The sequence below is a fragment of the Colletes latitarsis genome, chromosome 11 (assembly GCF_051014445.1).
Source record: "Colletes latitarsis isolate SP2378_abdomen chromosome 11, iyColLati1, whole genome shotgun sequence".
Taxonomy (NCBI): domain Eukaryota; kingdom Metazoa; phylum Arthropoda; class Insecta; order Hymenoptera; family Colletidae; genus Colletes; species Colletes latitarsis.
The window spans coordinates 28,496,502-28,514,403 of NC_135144.1; the positions used below are offsets into that span (position 1 = coordinate 28,496,502).

The 17,902-nt window shown below is 38.1% G+C and overlaps 3 protein-coding genes across 4 annotated transcripts; 2 read left to right on the top strand and 1 right to left on the bottom strand.

The window, feature by feature from the left end:
* Positions 1-4,809: 4,809 nt before the first annotated feature.
* On the top strand, positions 4,810-10,083 carry Hdm (meiosis specific with OB domains hold'em). The gene is made up of 9 exons (XM_076777144.1): positions 4,810-5,062; positions 5,227-5,358; positions 6,636-6,904; positions 6,981-7,203; positions 7,286-7,402; positions 7,486-7,645; positions 7,718-7,925; positions 8,038-8,293; positions 9,749-10,083. Exons 1-8 carry the CDS (start codon positions 4,939-4,941, stop codon positions 8,224-8,226), a joined length of 1,422 nt encoding a protein of 473 aa, XP_076633259.1. The 5' UTR covers positions 4,810-4,938; the 3' UTR covers positions 8,227-8,293; positions 9,749-10,083.
* Positions 8,417-12,156, top strand: LOC143347709 (transmembrane and coiled-coil domain-containing protein 6). Its single transcript, XM_076777145.1, has 7 exons — positions 8,417-8,433; positions 10,072-10,326; positions 10,662-10,874; positions 11,002-11,183; positions 11,319-11,511; positions 11,771-11,942; positions 12,020-12,156. Exons 2-7 carry the CDS (start codon positions 10,081-10,083, stop codon positions 12,154-12,156), a joined length of 1,143 nt encoding a protein of 380 aa, XP_076633260.1. The 5' UTR covers positions 8,417-8,433; positions 10,072-10,080.
* Positions 11,738-17,350, bottom strand: LOC143347710 (uncharacterized). 2 transcript variants are annotated; one of them, XM_076777147.1, is made up of 6 exons: positions 16,930-17,350; positions 15,038-15,305; positions 14,752-14,966; positions 14,599-14,671; positions 12,960-13,046; positions 11,738-12,888 (listed from the first exon to the last, which is right to left on the bottom strand). In XM_076777147.1, exons 2-6 carry the CDS (start codon positions 15,265-15,267, stop codon positions 12,702-12,704), a joined length of 792 nt encoding a protein of 263 aa, XP_076633262.1. In that variant the 5' UTR covers positions 15,268-15,305; positions 16,930-17,350; the 3' UTR covers positions 11,738-12,701. The 2 variants fall into 2 exon arrangements, with proteins under 2 accessions (XP_076633262.1, XP_076633261.1); XM_076777146.1 differs by having other exon boundaries at positions 15,038-15,286; positions 16,934-17,349.
* Positions 17,351-17,902: the final 552 nt, after the last annotated feature.

Consider the following 17,902-nt stretch of genomic DNA (forward strand, 5'->3'; position numbering starts at 1 on the left):
TCTTAACCCCGTAACGTTCATATTTTTCGGGTTAACAAAGAATGATCAGCTTTTTTTATTGGATTTGTTTCTAAAAATGCGGTTTTTGTTCATTACAATGTTGTATCTAAGGTATAATTTGGAGGAAAACAAATATTATCATCCCTTAAACCGTCAGATTAAACAAATATCGTTTTTCAAAGCAGTTAAACTCGGGCATGAACGTTAAGGGGTTAAGGCTACATAAATGCCATTACAACATAATTCAACAATACAGGGTGTTCGGCCACCCGTGGGAAAAATTTTAATGAGGGATTCTAGAGGCCAAAATAAGACGAAAAACAAGAAGACCAATTTGTTGATGGAGGCTTCGTTACAAAGTTATTAACGTTTAAAGTTTTATCCGTATTGAATTTTTTTCTCGAAAATGCGCAAGATTTCGAGGTTATGTCTATTCACCAAAAATGATTCTAATTGACCCCCGTAACAGAAAATAATTTTTCCAGAACGATTTGAAATTCTTTTTTTCCGTCGAAAAATTTCACACCTTCTCGAATTTTTTTCTAGAAAGTGGATAGGATTTCGGGGGTATGTGTAATGACAAAAAATGATTGTAATTGACCCCCACAACTAACAATATTTTTTTCAGAACGATTTGAAATTTTTTGTTTTCGTCGAAAAATTTAGGCACCCAATTAGATTTTCGGTAAGGAATTTTTTTCTCGAAAGTGCATAGGAATTCGAGGGTATGTGTAATGACCAAAAATGATTGTAATTGACCCCTGAAACCGAAAATAATTTTTCCAGAACGATTTAGAATTGTTGAATTTAATTGTTAATAACTTTTTAACGAAGCCTCCATCGACAAATTGGTATTCTTGATTTTCGTCTTATTTTGGCCTCTAGAATCCGTCATTAACATCTTTCCAATGGGTGGCCGGACACCCTGTATACCGTTTCTACGATATATTTAAACACGTACATATGTACCAGAAGTGGCTCGCAAAAATATTTGAACTCTGACGACTAAGGATTTTCGACTACTAAAGCATAGTTGTCGACTGGCATTCTACTATTTTATTTCGTAAAGTGGAATAGAATAGAACTGTCAAATAAAGAATCTGCCAGCCACAACACGTGCCCTTACCAAATTTTGATTACCGAACGGTGTCTAAGCTCGCAGACGGTTGCATCGTCGAGAACGACGGAAATCTTTTTAACGATGATGTCGTCTACTTTGTGCATACACGAAAATATTCGTACAGAAACGCGTCTCTCGTAAAGTTCCTAACCTCAAAGGATATGCTCGCGCGTCTCGACTACACCGGTGTCTATAAATAATGTCAGGCAATCAATCACCGGCGTCGGTTTGGTACACGATTTTCATTTTGGGTGTCACAAGGATCGCGAAGCGTTTGTGTTCGTCCCGCTTTCATTCAGACGATCTTCATTCCTAGACGACGGAGACGCGTGTGAAAACCGGCCAACAGATACGTTCCGCGTAAATTTGTCTCGTTAGAAATATTTTCGGTGCCAGCTCATCATCGTCGTCGTCGTCGTCGTTGTCGTTGCCGTGGGCTGTGGATGTTCACCAAAACGTTTTCGTCCCCTCCACTCCTCGCGACGATCCCCGCGGAGGAGAGTGACAACGGCGTTTCGGGTGTGCAAAAGCAATTACGCGCCGGTGCCAAGTTCTGAAAATCACCACTCCCTTGGCAAGTGTTCCCGTCGGAAGACGACTCGTTAGAGAGGCATGCGGATGCCCCCCCTCCCCCCAACAGTATAGCCTCACGAAATTTTCGTCCAGTAAAAATCAGATTTGTTGTACAAGGTGATCCGTTTAATTGGAAACGGTACTATATCTCACGAAGGATAAATTTATCAAATTTTTCTTACATTTGACTCTGCATAACTAGCCACCCTCCTACAATTTATGAAATCTTAACCTTTTTGGGGACGATTTATTTTGTTCGAATGAACCCTTATGTAATCAAAATATGTAGGATACAAATGATATAAAAAGAGGCATATTCTAACAGATAAATATTGATGACCAATAGAATAGTAGCATTTCGATTATTGCATGAGAATCTCGTTCATTGAATAGTGTCGATAAGTGGAGGGGTCATAGTGTTCGAATTTAGAAATACCGAGGTTTTCATAATCGTGTAATGTTTATCAATAGGACGGGAAGGAGGGCTCAAGTTCCCGCCCTTGCATCCGCTACTGGATAGTTGCCAAGCAACAGGTAAGATTAAAGACACCATGTATGGTCTTAAATACGAACGCCATATTTATTTTTGGACAAAATAAAGGACAAATTTGAAACTGTTTTTCTAATGACGAAAGAGCAGTTTATTATTTTACTTTACAAATGAGTATTTGTGGGTAAAACTCAGATGCTTTCACGGTTCCCCATCTAGAGGTCGTAACCCTAATTTGCAAAATATCGAGTTGCGACATTATTCGAATCTATTTTAGATAAGTGAGGTTATACCATAACAAATTTCAAATAAACTTGTCCGAGAATAAGAAATTTAAAATAGAATCGTCCGGAAATAACTGTGGCATTATTCGAGTCTATTTAGATACGTTAGGTTAGATCATAAGTAACGTGGGTTTCCGAAAATTTATTCAATAACATCGCCTCTTTCATTCTTAATCGTTACATGAATAACCTCAGTCCACTTCTACTAGGTGGAAATATAGAAACTCTGCGAAATTCCAAATGGATCCAATCGGAAATTACTACGTCATTGTTCGAATCTGAATGTAATGGGATACCATACAGGGTGTTCGGCCACCCCTGGAAAAAATGTTAATAAGGGATTCTAGAGGCAAAAATAAGGCGAAAATCAAGAATACCAATTTGTTGATGGAGGTTTCGTTAAAAAGTTATTAACGTTTAAAGTTCCGCCAGTATTGAATTTTTTTCTCGAAAATGCGCAAGATTTCGGGGGTATGTCTATTCACCAAAAATGATTGTAATTGACCCCTGCGACCGAAAATAATTTTTCCAAAACGATTTGAAAATTTTTTTTTTTTGTCGAAAAATTTCACACCTTCTCGAATTTTTTTCTAGAAAGTGGGTAGGATTTCGGAGATATGTATAATGACCAGAAACGATTGTAATTGAACCCTGCAACCGAAAATAATTTTTCCAGAACGATTTGAAATTTTTGAATTTAGTCTTATTTTGGCCTCTAAAATCCCCCATTAAAATTTTTCCCAAGGGTGGCCGAACACCCTGTATAAGAAATTGTAAATAATGGTGTCTAGCCTTCGAGTCCAAAATTCGTCACTAATCGTTTGAATCAAGTTCGTGTTCACGTTAATGCGTTTGAGATATAGCAATTTTTCGAAACTAGAGTTCTTCATCGACAGCTGGAGTATCGACATGCTTATTCGGGCAAACGGAAAGAAAATATCTCGTACATCCTAAGAGGGAAAAAGTAAATGTAAAATATATTTGAATTTCGAATATTTCCTGTAAATAAGCATCGTTGCGTCGTAAGTCGAATAATAGCAGAGTTTACATAACCAGAGTTCTCTGGTACGCAGCATGATGTTCATGATTCTGGTCTGATCTACGGCCCGTCGACGTGGGTGGTAATGCATCGTTAATAGCAGAGAATGCGTTTCGATACGAAATCCATGAAACCAACCGTGGCATTTGCCAACGCGAACGCGACACTTCAAACCGTTATACTCGACCGTATCGAGACAAGATCGCGAATTACTTAAGATATTAATCGTCAAGAAACGCCTTGTCGATCCTAGACGACCCGAATCGATGGGATTCTTCCCTCTAGTTCGTGGCCGTCGTCTCGCTGGCCTCCTGCCATACTTCCTAATATAGTGCGTACACGACGTCTTCCCATTGCGATTTTTTCCCTGTTATTGCATAATTTAATTCACTCTGCAACTGTCATACGTAAAACAAAGAACCATAACAAAATGATACATTTATTCGAGATAACCTAAAGTTCACTTTTGTCTTTAATTCGTCTAAAGGAATGGGTGGTAATTATATGAATAACTGTAACGTAAATGACTACAACCATACTAATACTCAATATCAAGTTAACAGTTTTAAGAAACTATTTATTTTCTATTTAATTACATAATAATTATAAACAGAGGACACTATCACAGGTATACGTATACCTCGTATATCTCGTGTGGGGTCGAATATTACCCCCTTACCATTTTCCACTCATATGTACCGTTACCAATCCAGAAAAGAATATGATCACAGAGTGCATACACACCACAGACGAGGTATATACGAGTAGACCTTGCACTTTATGGACTTTCGTGGCCCGATCTAACTGCCATACCGACCTGAAAATTCGGAGGTGATTTTAACGGCCTCTTCTCATGGATGGCGGTCAGTTGAGAAACTATTCACTGAATTAGTGTTGATAAATACATGTGAGTTGACTACGCAGGGATTGAAATTCATTTCTAAATCTGTTGGTAAGTTTGCAAGTGACACGAAAATGGTAAAGGGGTTTCGAGACCCCATAAAAATGGACCGAAAAAATACATTGGGTGAAAGATCTACTCGTATACCTCGTCTGTGATAATACTGTTTAGTACCAATACCATACGAGAACAGCGCTGAAGTAGAAATTCTTGAATTCTTCAAATCTTGTACGGGGCTATCAAAGAGTAGTATTCTATAGAGTGGAATTACGATCAGCTGAGAGATTCCTCACTCTGCTGCAGGCAGCGCTAAGGTGGGAATTCTTGGAAGTTTGCATCGCTACCATAGCCTATTTGTTAATTTAATTCTTATCAGACATTGGGAACAAAAGTATCCTTACTATCATTGTTAGTGAACGTTAATTTCCTCATAAATATATTTGTATCCAGGACAACGAGAGCATTCTGTAACTTAGAATAGTCTTGAGTCAGTGTTTTTCGATTTGAAAGGATCAGAGGAATTGAAGATCAATGATGTCGGGCGTGCATAGGCAAGCGTTGGCCTCGTTGCAAGCAGGCGCGCAAAATGCACTTGTGATCGGCATAGTCGTGCACAGCTTTAACATGAAAACGATCGATGCCACGCGAACGAGATGTACGAATTTAATATCCATCAATTGCCAACATTTTACTGCAACTTGTATACAATTTTTATAGACGTATACGATCTACGTGTTTGATAATTGTATCGTACATGATACTTAGCGTCGCTGCATATTTTCTCGCTATTTATAAATAAACAAAACCGAATGCTTTCAGATCATAACGGCGAACGAGGTGTGTGGACGTTCACGTTACGCGACTCCAAGGAACATAGTATAAACGTAACCGTGTGGGGCAGCGTGGCATACGTGAAAAAATTATCCGTAGACTTTCATATTGGCAGCGTAGGTGTGTACCAACTTAAGGTCGCCCGTACTGAATTTTTTTCTCGAAAATGCGCAAGAATTCGGGGGTATGTCTATTCACCAAAAATCATTGTAATTGACCCCCACAGCTCACAATATTTTTTTCAGAACGATTTGAAATTTTTTTTTTCCGTCGAAAAATTTCACACCTCGAATTTTTTTCTAGAAAGTGGGTAGGATTTCGGGGGTATGTCTATTCACCAAAAATGATTGTAATTGACCCCCACAGCTAACAATATTTTTTTCAGAACGATTTGAAATTTTTTTTTTCCGTCGAAAAATTTCACACCTTCTCGAATTTTTTTCTCGAAAGTGCGTAGGATTTCGGGGGTATGCGTAATGACAAAAAATGATTGTAATTGACACTCACAGCTAACAATATTTTTTTCAGAACGATTTGAAATTTTTTTTTTCCGTCGAAAAATTTCACACCTTCCCGAATTTTTTTCTAGAAAGTGGGTAGGATTTCGGGGGTATGTCTATTGACCAAAAATGATTGTAAGTGACCCCCACAGCTAACAATATTTTTTTCAGAACGATTTGAAACTTTTTTTTTCCGTCGAAAAATTTCACACCTTCTCGAATTTTTTTCTCGAAAGTGCGTAGGATTTCGGGGGTATGCGTAATGACAAAAAATGATTGTAATTGACCCTCACAGCTAACAATATTTTTTTCAGAACGATTTGAAATTTTTTTTTTCCGTCGAAAAATTTCACACCTTCTCGAATTTTTTTCTCGAAAGTGCGTAGAATTTCGGGGGTATGCGTAATGACAAAAAATGATTGTAATTGACCCCCACAGCTAACAATATTTTTTCCAGAACGATTTGAAATTTTTTTTTTCCGTCGAAAAATTTCACACCTCGAATTTTTTTCTAGAAAGTGGGTAGGATTTCGGGGGTATGTCTATTCACCAAAAATTATTGTAATTGACCCCCACAGCCAACAATATTTTTTTCAGAACGATTTGAAATTGTTGAATTTAATTGTTAATAACTTTTAAACGAAGCCTCCATCGACAAATTGGTATTCTTGATTTTCGACTTATTTTGGCGTCTAGAATCCCTGATTAAAATTTTTCCCAGGGGTGGCCGAACACTCTGTATAGTACTTGACTCTCGCTCTCGATTACGTAATAACGTGATCACGTGACCACCGAAGTAATGGTGGGGGTAACGCAACAACGTTTACACGAATTTAAATCCTTTCCACTCGTATGTCGCCGTATGTTAAAGGCGTTCGATGAAATTTTCGTTTGCAGTAGAGGTGATAAATCCGAAAGTGGTGGAGCGTCGTCAAAACGACAGAAACGAACTTTTCGTGCCAACCGTGTCCAGCCTGTGCAGCCTGACGGTGAACGAGGGCAATGCATTGGTGCAATCTCACGATGCACCAACGCGCGCGATGTACGAATCGTTGCTGGCGCTACCGATCAAACACCTGACCGAGCTACAAAGCCTGAAAAGCATTTTCGAGAACCTCGAGGCGCTACGCGACCAATACGTCGACGTATTGGTCGTCGTTACGTTTGTACGTTTGAACAGATCGAAAAATACGAAACGTAAAATGTAAAACACGATCAGAATCGCTTTATGATGCTCGACAGGTCAGTGATATCCGTAACGTGATGACACGGGACGGAAGAAGCATAAAGTTCCGGAACTTTGAGGTTACGGACGGATCGACCGATGAAACGGCGTCTTTCGTGCTCTGGGAGAACGACTGGATCGAAAGGGCCGCGTTTTGGGAACCTAAACGGACCGTGCTTTTCCTCGTGGACGCTCGAATCACTTATGACAATTTTAAAAAGAAAACCGTTTTATCCATAGGTCTTGAGTCGAAAGAGATTTCTTAACGATCCAATGTTTTAAAAATTAAAGAAAATTCTTCTATGCCTTGTTGAATTTTCAGTTAGAAAAACTTTAATCACCGAAAATCCGGACGTGCCTGAAGCAAAGACCGTAAGGAATTCAGTGCAATTCTACAATCCGGACATGATGTCCGGAAATACCTTCGCGTCGCCTAATCGTAAGGATCGAATTACGGATCGAGGTCTATGTTTTATCGAAGCGTTACTGTACAGTCCTTTGTCGTCTTGCTTCTTTTTATAGCGGACACTATAACGACCGTAATGACTGTGCAAGATATTTCAAACAAGTTGAACAAAACGCCAAAGGAGGGGGAAAGAATTCAATTTGCCGTGATATTAAAGGCCTACGTAATAGACATAAATGTGAACAGCCTAAGCCCAACGATACTATCCAGAAAATGGTTCGCATCGATTTTTCTCTAGAGTTTCTTGGTAATAAAATTTGTTTGATGTACATTTCTCGTTGCTCGTAGCGCGTTATGCAAGAGGATCGTTCTCGATGATCAAGATTCGTGTATGAATCTCGAGTGCCCATCGGGCAACGGAACTCGCCCACCTATGAATGTATTGAGTCTGAACCTGAAGGTGAATTTGAAAGACGACACCGGGTATCTTATCGGCTGCAAATTGTTCGGAGACGCAGCTGAACGCGTCCTCGGTTGCAGCGCCACCGAGTTTCAGGTTGCTACAAAACATTATATTCTGTGCCCAAGATACCTGAAAACGAAAAATATACAAAAAGAAAAGTGACCACCATAATATAGAAATGGATACGATTCGTGAATATTTTCAGACGATGATAATACCGCAACGTGAAGACTTGAAGTGGAAATACGCGTTGGAGAAATGCGACGTCCGTTTGCACATACTCGGTCCAACGTCTGCCTTCCCGAGCGCCATCTACAACATTCTGTCGATCAGCAGAAACGAAGACGAGGACGATGAAACGAATGCACTCGCCGAGTGCCTACTCGCGAACTAGATCGATTAACGTCGTTAATAATTATCAAATATTTTAACATTGTCAACAAAACGTCTTCTAACATCATGTAATTCTGTTAACTTTTTATAGAATAATCGTAGGCTTCACAAAAGAAAATGCAGTTTGATTTCTTGAATCAACAGTAAATGATTTTTGTCAAGTAAAAAATTGGAACATACCTAGCAAACGGCCCGTTCACCGATCAGGGTAAGTTATACGTCATTCGATTCGTCTAATTCAGTACATTATTGATATGCATTTCATTATCTGCGGAAATTCGTTATTTTTTTATAAACTTGTCGTAAAGTTACAGTAAGAAGTAAGGTTAAGTACATTTTTTGACAGGTTCACAGGTAGAAACAAGTGACTATCGTTGCTATGTTCATGTTACAAATTATAAATGATTGATCTAATTTGATAATGCTACATTGTCAAATGGGAATTTGTAGAATGTGTATGCATAAAAATCATTTTTTTACGCATAGACTTTTCATGAGTCGATCAGGTACACAGTATGTGCATCAACAATTACTCCCCCCACCCACCTATATAACCCAGACATACTCAGACAGTACTTATAGTTAGACAGTACATGCAGCAACAGTAAAAAATGTTGCCATCCCCCTCTGACACTGATTAAGGGTAGACAATATAATAAATTACAATTGTATGTAGTGCGTTGATTTAACTTTTTTTTATTATTAAATTTCATTATTGTCTAGATCTGGTATATTTTCATTTTTTACATAGTCAAAAGAAATTTCAGAAATTTCTTTTAATATTTGATTAAATAAATCATCCTTCTCCTGCTTGTAAGATTTGTAAAATACATAATGGCTTAGATACCCGATGAAATTATCTTTTTTGCTGAAAATAGAAAATATTTATGGTATTATATGTTACAAAAAATATTAAAAAACGTGTGAAATTGCAAATACTAACTGTTTTTGGGTCTTTAAAATGTAAACTATGGTTTACGGCGAGGTGTTTATACCCTTCTTTTTCTTTTGAAGATCCCATTACTGATGCTTACACGAATTAAATTGAAACCACTTGGAGGCATGACACACATTTTTTAATCTTTTTTATAACATATAATACTATCAATATTTTATATTTTCAAGAAGTGCAACTTCATTGGATACCTGAGCCATTATGTATTTAGTAAATGTACCTAATAGTAAAATGGTGATTTATTCAATGAAATATTAGCCGAAATAGCAGAAATTTCATTCAATAAATGTTTAACAAATTAGCATTTGACTACCTGGCATTTTGAACACAGTAACGATAGTCACTTGTTTCCACCTGTAAACCTATCAAAATATACTTAACCTTACTTTTTTACTGTAACTTTACGACAAGTTTATAAAAAAATAACGATTTTCCGCAGATAATGAAATGCATATCAATAATATACTGAATTAGACGAATCGAATGACGTATAACTCACCCCGATCGGTGAACAGGCCGTTTACTAGGAATATATCAAAAAATTATTAGCGAAATATGTTTTATATAGAGTTGGGTGGTTTCGAAATGGTAATGCTCTGATGTTATTAGTTTTAGTTTTGGTAGACGCAACGTTAAGCTTTCAAATGACCCGCTTAACTGATAAATCTGAAGGTGTCAATTATACGCGACAGTAACATAACCTTAGTAACTTTCGTAGCAATCAACAATAGAAGCTTCAGATTCGAATGAGGAAATTCTTAGAAGAACGTCGATGCACCGATGTCATTTCTAATGATTAGGGATTCGCTATTGGGATCAATTATGTCTCGTAGTATCATTGTTGTTTCTGTTAATCATTCGGTATATACAGTTATTTCCTCTGAACAGTAGGATAAAGAGATGGAAGTAGATGATTCAAAAAGAAATGACGTCGTGGAGATTATGAGAGAGAATTTGAGAGAATTAGCTAACGTGGAAAGGAAGGAGTACCGTACGAAGGTGTTAAATAAAAATCGCGTAGCTTTGGGCAACATAGTGCCAGTCTCGTTTTTGACGACGAAGTTTGTTGTCGAAAAGGCAAAAGTACTTAAGAAGAAACCGTTGTCGATAGAGGAATACAAACAATTGCAAAATGCTCTTATACAGGTAATTGCGTTCCGATATTTCTCGTTGAATCGGTATATATATAGCACATAGTGGCCCACAAAGTGCTGGACATAAATATTTGCACAGTAACTTGCTTGTCCGTATACAAAAACAGAGCAAAATTAATAACATAGTCTCATATCAGAATAATGTAAAGAATGTCAAGAAAGGAAAGAAAAGATTATTATACTGAACTTGTACGCAACATAAATCCTATACAGTAATTAATAAGATAGAAACATCTATCTTATTCGTGAAAGTTTACAAAGTATGGAAACTTCTGTGGGCCATTCTATATACTATTAATTTTAATTTTACTTTTCATTATTTTGCAGAGCGAGGACCATGTCAATTCTTTTCTAAAAGTGGACAACATTTTACATGCCTTAGTACGTGATTTTTCCAGCAACGATCCAGCTTTGCAGTTATCTGCTATCAGTTGCTGTTGCAATATAGCACTTGGAAATGTTAAAGCATGCACATCCTTAGCAAAAAGTATCGCGCCGTATCTTATCACGGAATTAGACAGCTTAAATTATCCTTTATTGGTGGGTCGTAGAGGAAACAATATAAAATACAATACCCAAACTGATAGTATAATTAATCCGAAAAGCATTTTCCAACGAGCTAATTCGTAGTCCTCGGTTGATAGATTAATATTATTCGTATTGTTAGGATGTCTGCGTGTGGACATTGGGAAATTTGGTTGCCGGAAGCGACAAGGCTTTCGAAATTCTCCATGCACAAGATTGCTTCAAATATATCGTCTCTTTGATGAACAATTGCGACGATACTATTTTCCCTTCTGTAGCGTATACAGCAATGCAGTATATGCACGTTGGTTTCCAACGAATTCCGTGAGAATTACTCTTTCGTATCAATGGTTTTTAATCTGTGATCCACAGTCCGTAGAAAATAAAGATCAAGAACCACTGTTTCGTATCGTTATCTATTAAGGTTTCAGCTATCGCTAATAGTACGTATATTTGCAGGGAAAATAAAATAATCGAACTCGCTAAAGCAATTACAGGAAGAAATCTTTCGTTTGAAAATCGGTACTTCGTTTGGTTGTTAGCTTTATTATCGTCGCAGATGGTCTGTAACATCTATTTACATCGTACAGTGCCTTCGATAGTGGATTATCTATATCAGAATAGTATAAATAACGTCGCCAATGTGACGGAGGTACGCGAATTTTAAATTCACTTATACGAAGGTCGAATGAAACGGTAGACATTTTACTTTAAAATTTATTTCTTTTCTTGGAAGTTTTGAAGGAACTTATATTCAGTAACATTTTGAAGGATCGAATGCGGGTCAAAGGTGATAGTGAAATAAATTATTGCTTTATCAGAACCAATTAAAAATTTAAACAGTCTCATTCGACCCCTGCCTTTGCATTTGTATCGAGTATCCGGTATTAAAAGTTTTCTTTTTATTTTAGATTACAGCATGTATAAGAATATTGGCTAATATTATTTGCGAACCGTCTGGTGATTTGGCAAAATTGTTTCTGGAAAATCCGAAGTACACGCGATCAGATTTAGAAATATCGTTGAATAAATTACTTTCGTGTCAGTATATACATGTTAGGAATGAGACGTTGTGGTTAATAGGTAATTATAAGTACTTCGTTGTTAAATTAGTAGATTAACTATGTCGATTAAATGAAAAAAATGAATACTTCTTACAGGCAATCTTTACAATCACAATTGTACCGATGTTAAAATGATTATACAAGACATCGTACCGCGATTATCGTCCCTAAAGCAAGCAGTCTTATCTACAACGCAGCAAACTATGTCGATAAGTACGGACTTAATCGATTGATCAAGTATGCCATGCTTTTTAATACTGCGAGTCTTCGACTCACGCGGTTCTACTCTCACCAACGTCTTTGTACATATTTTTTACGCGTGTATTTACATATTAAATAAAGTTTAGCTGAGATTGTATACCAAATACATTGTGCAGAGAAAGGAAAATAAGTGTCCTGGAAGAAGTTAGCTAGTCGTATTAGGTCGAATGTTTAGTCAGCCTTTGTAAAAGGCCAACAATTAACAATTTTTATAGACAATAATTACTCGACGATATGCCGTATTTGTACAATTCGACTTACAAGTCGAGGACTTACTACGTATTGTCTACAATATTTACATATAGGGTGTTCATTAGAAACTGAATCTTTGAGATATTTAGACGTAAAGTTCTCGAACAAACACCCTACACATGACGTTAATAATAATTATGAATATTAAAATTCCCTTCCCAGTTGTATACTCTACGAAAATTGCGCGATACCTTTAATACAAAAGTAATAAAATTGTTTTAAACTGCGTTCAAATTTAGTCACTCACGGTGAAAACAAATTCACTTCAGAAATTCATTTTAACGGGAATAAATCGTCGTTCTGGCCCTATGGAAGTGCGTTCGTTCCCCGTCACGTCTTCTATGCAGGATACTTTGACTAAATTGAAATATATGTGACCCATGATATTTGCTGTTGGATGATTGGCAGCTTTCAAACATTTGTACAGCGCCTCGTCGCAGACACAGTGCGATCTGTAAAAGTTAACAAAATTTTCCTCTTTTTCACGATACCATTGGAAACAATTCGACAAAGGTGCGCATACTTAGTGTACAAAGAGTAGTTGGTAAGATTGTATCGCGTTCGTTGGGCGCGAACTTTCACAGGGCACAGATCGTGAGTACGACAGCATCTGAAAACGAGAAGAATATACAGGGTGTTCGCCCACACCTAGGAAAAAATTTTAATGGAAGATTCTAGAGGCCAAAATAAGACGAAAATCAAGAATATCAATTTTTTGACTGAGGCTTCGTTGAAAAGTACTGAATTTATTTCTCGAAATTGCGCAGGATTTCGGGGGTATGTCTATTCGCCAAAAATGATTGTAATTGACCCTCGCAATCGAAAATAAATTTTCCAAAACGATTTGAAATTTTTTTTTTCGACGAAAAAATTTAAAAGTATTAAAAAATTAAAATAAAAAATTTCAAATCATCCTGAAAAAATTATTTTTTATTGCAGGGATCATTTACAATCATTTTTGGTGAATAGACATACCCCCGAAATCCTGCGCATTTTCGAGAAAAAAATTCGAGAAGGTGTGAAATTTTTTGACAAAATTAAAAAGTTTCAAATCGTTCCAAAAAAATTATTTTTGATTGCAGGGGTCAATTACAATCATTTTTGGTGAATAGACATACCCCTGAAATCCTGCGCATTTTCGAGAAAAAAATTCGAGAAGGTGTGAAATTTTTTGACAAAATTAAAAAGTTTCAAATCGTTCCAAAAAAATTATTTTTGATTGCAGGGGTCAATTACAATCATTTTTGGTGAATAGACATACCCCCGAAATCCTGCGCATTTTCGAGAAAAAAATTCGAGAAGGTGTGAAATTTTTTGACAAAATTAAAAAGTTTCAAATCGTTCCAAAAAAGTTATTTTTGATTGCAGGGGTCAGTCACAATCATTTTTGGTGAATAGACATACCCCTGAAATCCTGCGCATTTTCGAGAAAAAAATTCGAGAAGGTGTGAAATTTTTTGACAAAATTAAAAAGTTTCAAATCGTTCCAAAAAAATTATTTTTGATTGCAGGGGTCAGTCACAATCATTTTTGGTGAATAGACATACCCCTGAAATCCTGCGCATTTTCGAGAAAAAAATTCGAGAAGGTTGAAATTTTTTGACAAAATTAAAAAGTTTCAAATCGTTCCAAAAAAATTATTTTTGATTGCAGGGGTCAGTCACAATCATTTTTGGTGAATAGACATACCCCTGAAATCCTGCGCATTTTCGAGAAAAAAATTCGAGAAGGTGTGAAATTTTTTGACAAAATTAAAAAGTTTCAAATCGTTCCAAAAAAATTATTTTTGATTGCAGGGGTCAATTACAATCATTTTTGGTGAATAGACATACCCCCGAAATCCTGCGCATTTTCGAGAAAAAAATTCGAGAAGGTGTGAAATTTTTTGACAAAATTAAAAAGTTTCAAATCGTTCCAAAAAAATTATTTTTGATTGCAGGGGTCAGTCACAATCATTTTTGGTGAATAGACATACCCCCGAAATCCTGTGCTTTTTCGAGAAAAAAATTCAGTACTGGCGGAACTTTAAAGGTTAGTAACTTTTTAACGAAGCCTCTAGAATCTCTCATTATAATTTTTCCCAGGGACAACCTGTATAAATCGCGAAAGAAAGCACAATTTCGTGATAATCGAATAAATAAATCTCATCGAGTCATTCTAACCTGTCGATTTCGACTTCGTGGCCTAAGTCGTGATAGTTCTCAGCGATGTCGCCCGTGCCGCACCACTTCGTCCCTACAACAACACGAATCGTATTGAGAGTTTACGAAATAAAAATGCACGCGAAAGAATTCCTGATAATTATAAACATTCACCTGGCAGAATACCCGAAAGAAGGGACAGGGAATTACTCACTACGTGGTTACCTCTACTCAGAGTACCCATCGTCGAAGTGACCAAAGCGTTATGTTGTATTTTGTCCAACAGCTCGCACTGTAGCATGAGCTTCGTTAGTTCTTTGAAAGAGACCGATTGCGGAATTGTCGTCGACGACAGGTTTCTTAAAATTTCGTTTGCCTCGTCAGGTTCGCTGGAACAACGTCGCGTTTTACTTTCTCCGTATTTGCCGCGTCGCTGAATGCCCGATTAAAAACCACTCACTACACTTCGATCAGGTTGCAGTCGTGCAGTTCGTTGTTGGTCCCGATCTCGACGACCGCGACCGTCTGATCGTGATAATAAACCGCCGTTATTTCGCCCCTGTCGAGCAAATTGGTCCTGAGCGTGACGCCGTGCAGTCCTTTGAACTTATTCGCGAAGAAGGTCGGCTGCTGCAAACTGATGGAGCTTATCGCCAGGACCAACAACAGTACCTTGGACCGCGGGCACATGTCGACCTCTTCGATAAAGCTGCAATTAAAGACAACGTCTCGTTTCCCATTCGCGTAATCGTCCGTTGTTCACGTCCCGCGGAATTTCGCGACGGTGATTGTTAGATCACCGCTGGAAAGAATCAGCGGAACAGGCACGGCGAATGCATACTGCATCGTCGATTCGATCGCGGCGAAGTTCGGTCATAAGCGCGATCGATCTCCGTAACCTTGAGCACCGCCGAAGAATTTCTCCCGCGGTTCTGATTTATTCAGAAGCCCGTTACGCTTGGACATGGGTCGCTACAAAAACGTGATCGCCTTCGAAGCTCCGTTCCACATAACGCTGTGACTCTTTCCTCCATACTAACGCGGTCTGAAAAAACAATAGCATCGGTCCACCTCGACCCATTCCGTCTTTCGTGGAGATGGCGCTATGCGCGATTAACTTTCCAGGATTCCATCCCCCCGGTTCCTTCGCGGCGTCGCAGGCTAGACGGAACCTGACACCCGGCAGAAAAGGAAAGAGAATCGGTAAAACGAAAGGAAACGAGACTCGCGCGGTACGAACAGATGCCGTAAGATTGTTCGATAAAAAATATTTTTACTTTATGCCTTTCTCGTCTTACGTTTGTGAAAACGATAGTGTATTTTTGGAATTAGCGATTTCCAGTTATTGCGACACGGTAAGCAACAATCGAATGCACGTTTTTCTTTCACTGTTCTAATTTTAACACGATGTACGCACACAACTTTTTCATTACACTTTTTGTCGCCGTTCTATGGCTAAGTACGTTACGAAAATCGTCAGAGTTCTTAATTATGAGTGACCATTGTACCATATCACGTAATATTGCACGTAAAGTCGATTAGAAAAAGTCTGATTAATGTCGTGGTTGGACTCATTTTAACCATTATTATTTTCTACAGACATTTGTGTCAGTTCCTCTTAAAAAATCGACGATGACTAAGATAAATAATAAATATTAATATACAGGGTGCCTCAGATTCACGTCTAAGTGGTCTCGTTCCTAAGAACGAATAACATCGTGTATTGCGTTGTTTACTTCGGTTAACACGTTGACTGCCAGTCTAAAATCCTAAAATTGTTTACAAGACCAAAACTTTGTTTTCAGGCAACTGTAAACTACGACTACTTTGTCGTAGTTACTTTTGTAACCACATTAAAATTTACGAAGCTTATTAAAATTTATTTTCTTTACATTTTAACTTGAGAATTAATTGTTTTAGTTCCACCGTTAAAAGTTCTGTCACCCATATACAGAATTTTAATGGGTGATTCTAGAGGCCAAAATAAGACGAAAATCAAGAATACCAATTTGTTGATGGAGGCTTCGTTAAAAAGTTATTAACGTTTAAAGTTCAGCTCGTACTGAATTTATTTCTCGAAAATGCGCAAGATTTCGGGGGTATGTCTATTCATCAAAAATGATTGTAATTGACCCCCGCAACCGAAAATAATTTTTCCAGAACGATTTGAAATTTTTGAATTTAATTGATAATAACTTTTTAACGAAGCCTTCATCAACAAATTGGTGTTCTTGATGTTCGTCTTATTTTGGCCTCTAGAATCCTCCATTAAAATTTTTCCCAGTGGTGATCAAACACCCTGCATTGGTAACGTGGCAGTCAAAGTGTTAAAGAGATCTCTAATCGGGACACTTACCTTGTATTTAATTTGGCCCAGTAAGGAAAACGAATTGGTACACCACTGGTTACATGATCCGTGTCGTTCAGCGAACGCGATTACCGAGAACTGATCTTTCTCTCTTCCATAACGCGAAGGGTAAGTGGTAACCGACACCGGGCTCTCTCATGCAAGGTCATTCTCAACGATCACACGCGTTTGTTTGTTTGGCGCGCGATGGAACGCATAAATTAAATTAAATTTCGGCTGGAACGCGTTGTACGGGTGTCCCAGCGAACACAGCAGTTCCGTGCATCTATAATGCACACGGCTAGCCGGCTCGTGCACCGATCGAATACAAAAAGACCCCCGATGGAGCGACCGATCCAAACGGGGCACACGGTAAACTTCGAATGGCGGGAACGACTGTTGCTCCCCGCCACGGCGGTAATATTTTGTAAACTTGTGGAACCGTATAACCACGAAGGTGCCGCCCGGTTCGCGAATACCCCACCGTTCGCCTTCGCGACATTGCGAGGCGATGCCCCCGCGAAGATGAATACACCGATCGTTCGTGTCGGGGGGGACCCACATTCGGGGAGACTAGGACGAAGAAAGTGGGACGGAGCGTAGAGAATTATGCGACTAGTGCACGCATCGTTAAGCCCGTCTCGGTACATACGTCTCCGACGATCTTGACGATTCCACGGAGAAATTGAGGGTCTAATCTTTGTTCTAACGGGTAGGTCTTGTCGTGACGTATTCTTTCCCTTTGATCGATTTTACGTTTTCCCATAATTGTCTCGGCGAAGCCCACGAGGTATAATCTTTACGGATTTTAACTCTTTGTTAGACTGCGGATCTTTATGTAAATTCTTATTTTTATTAATAGATTGAATGAAACGAGAGCTTCGTTGAGGGTCGTTTCAACCCCTAAATACAAGGTGTTCGGCCACACCTGGGAAAAATTTTAATGGGAGATTCTAGTGGCCAAAATAAGACGAAAAT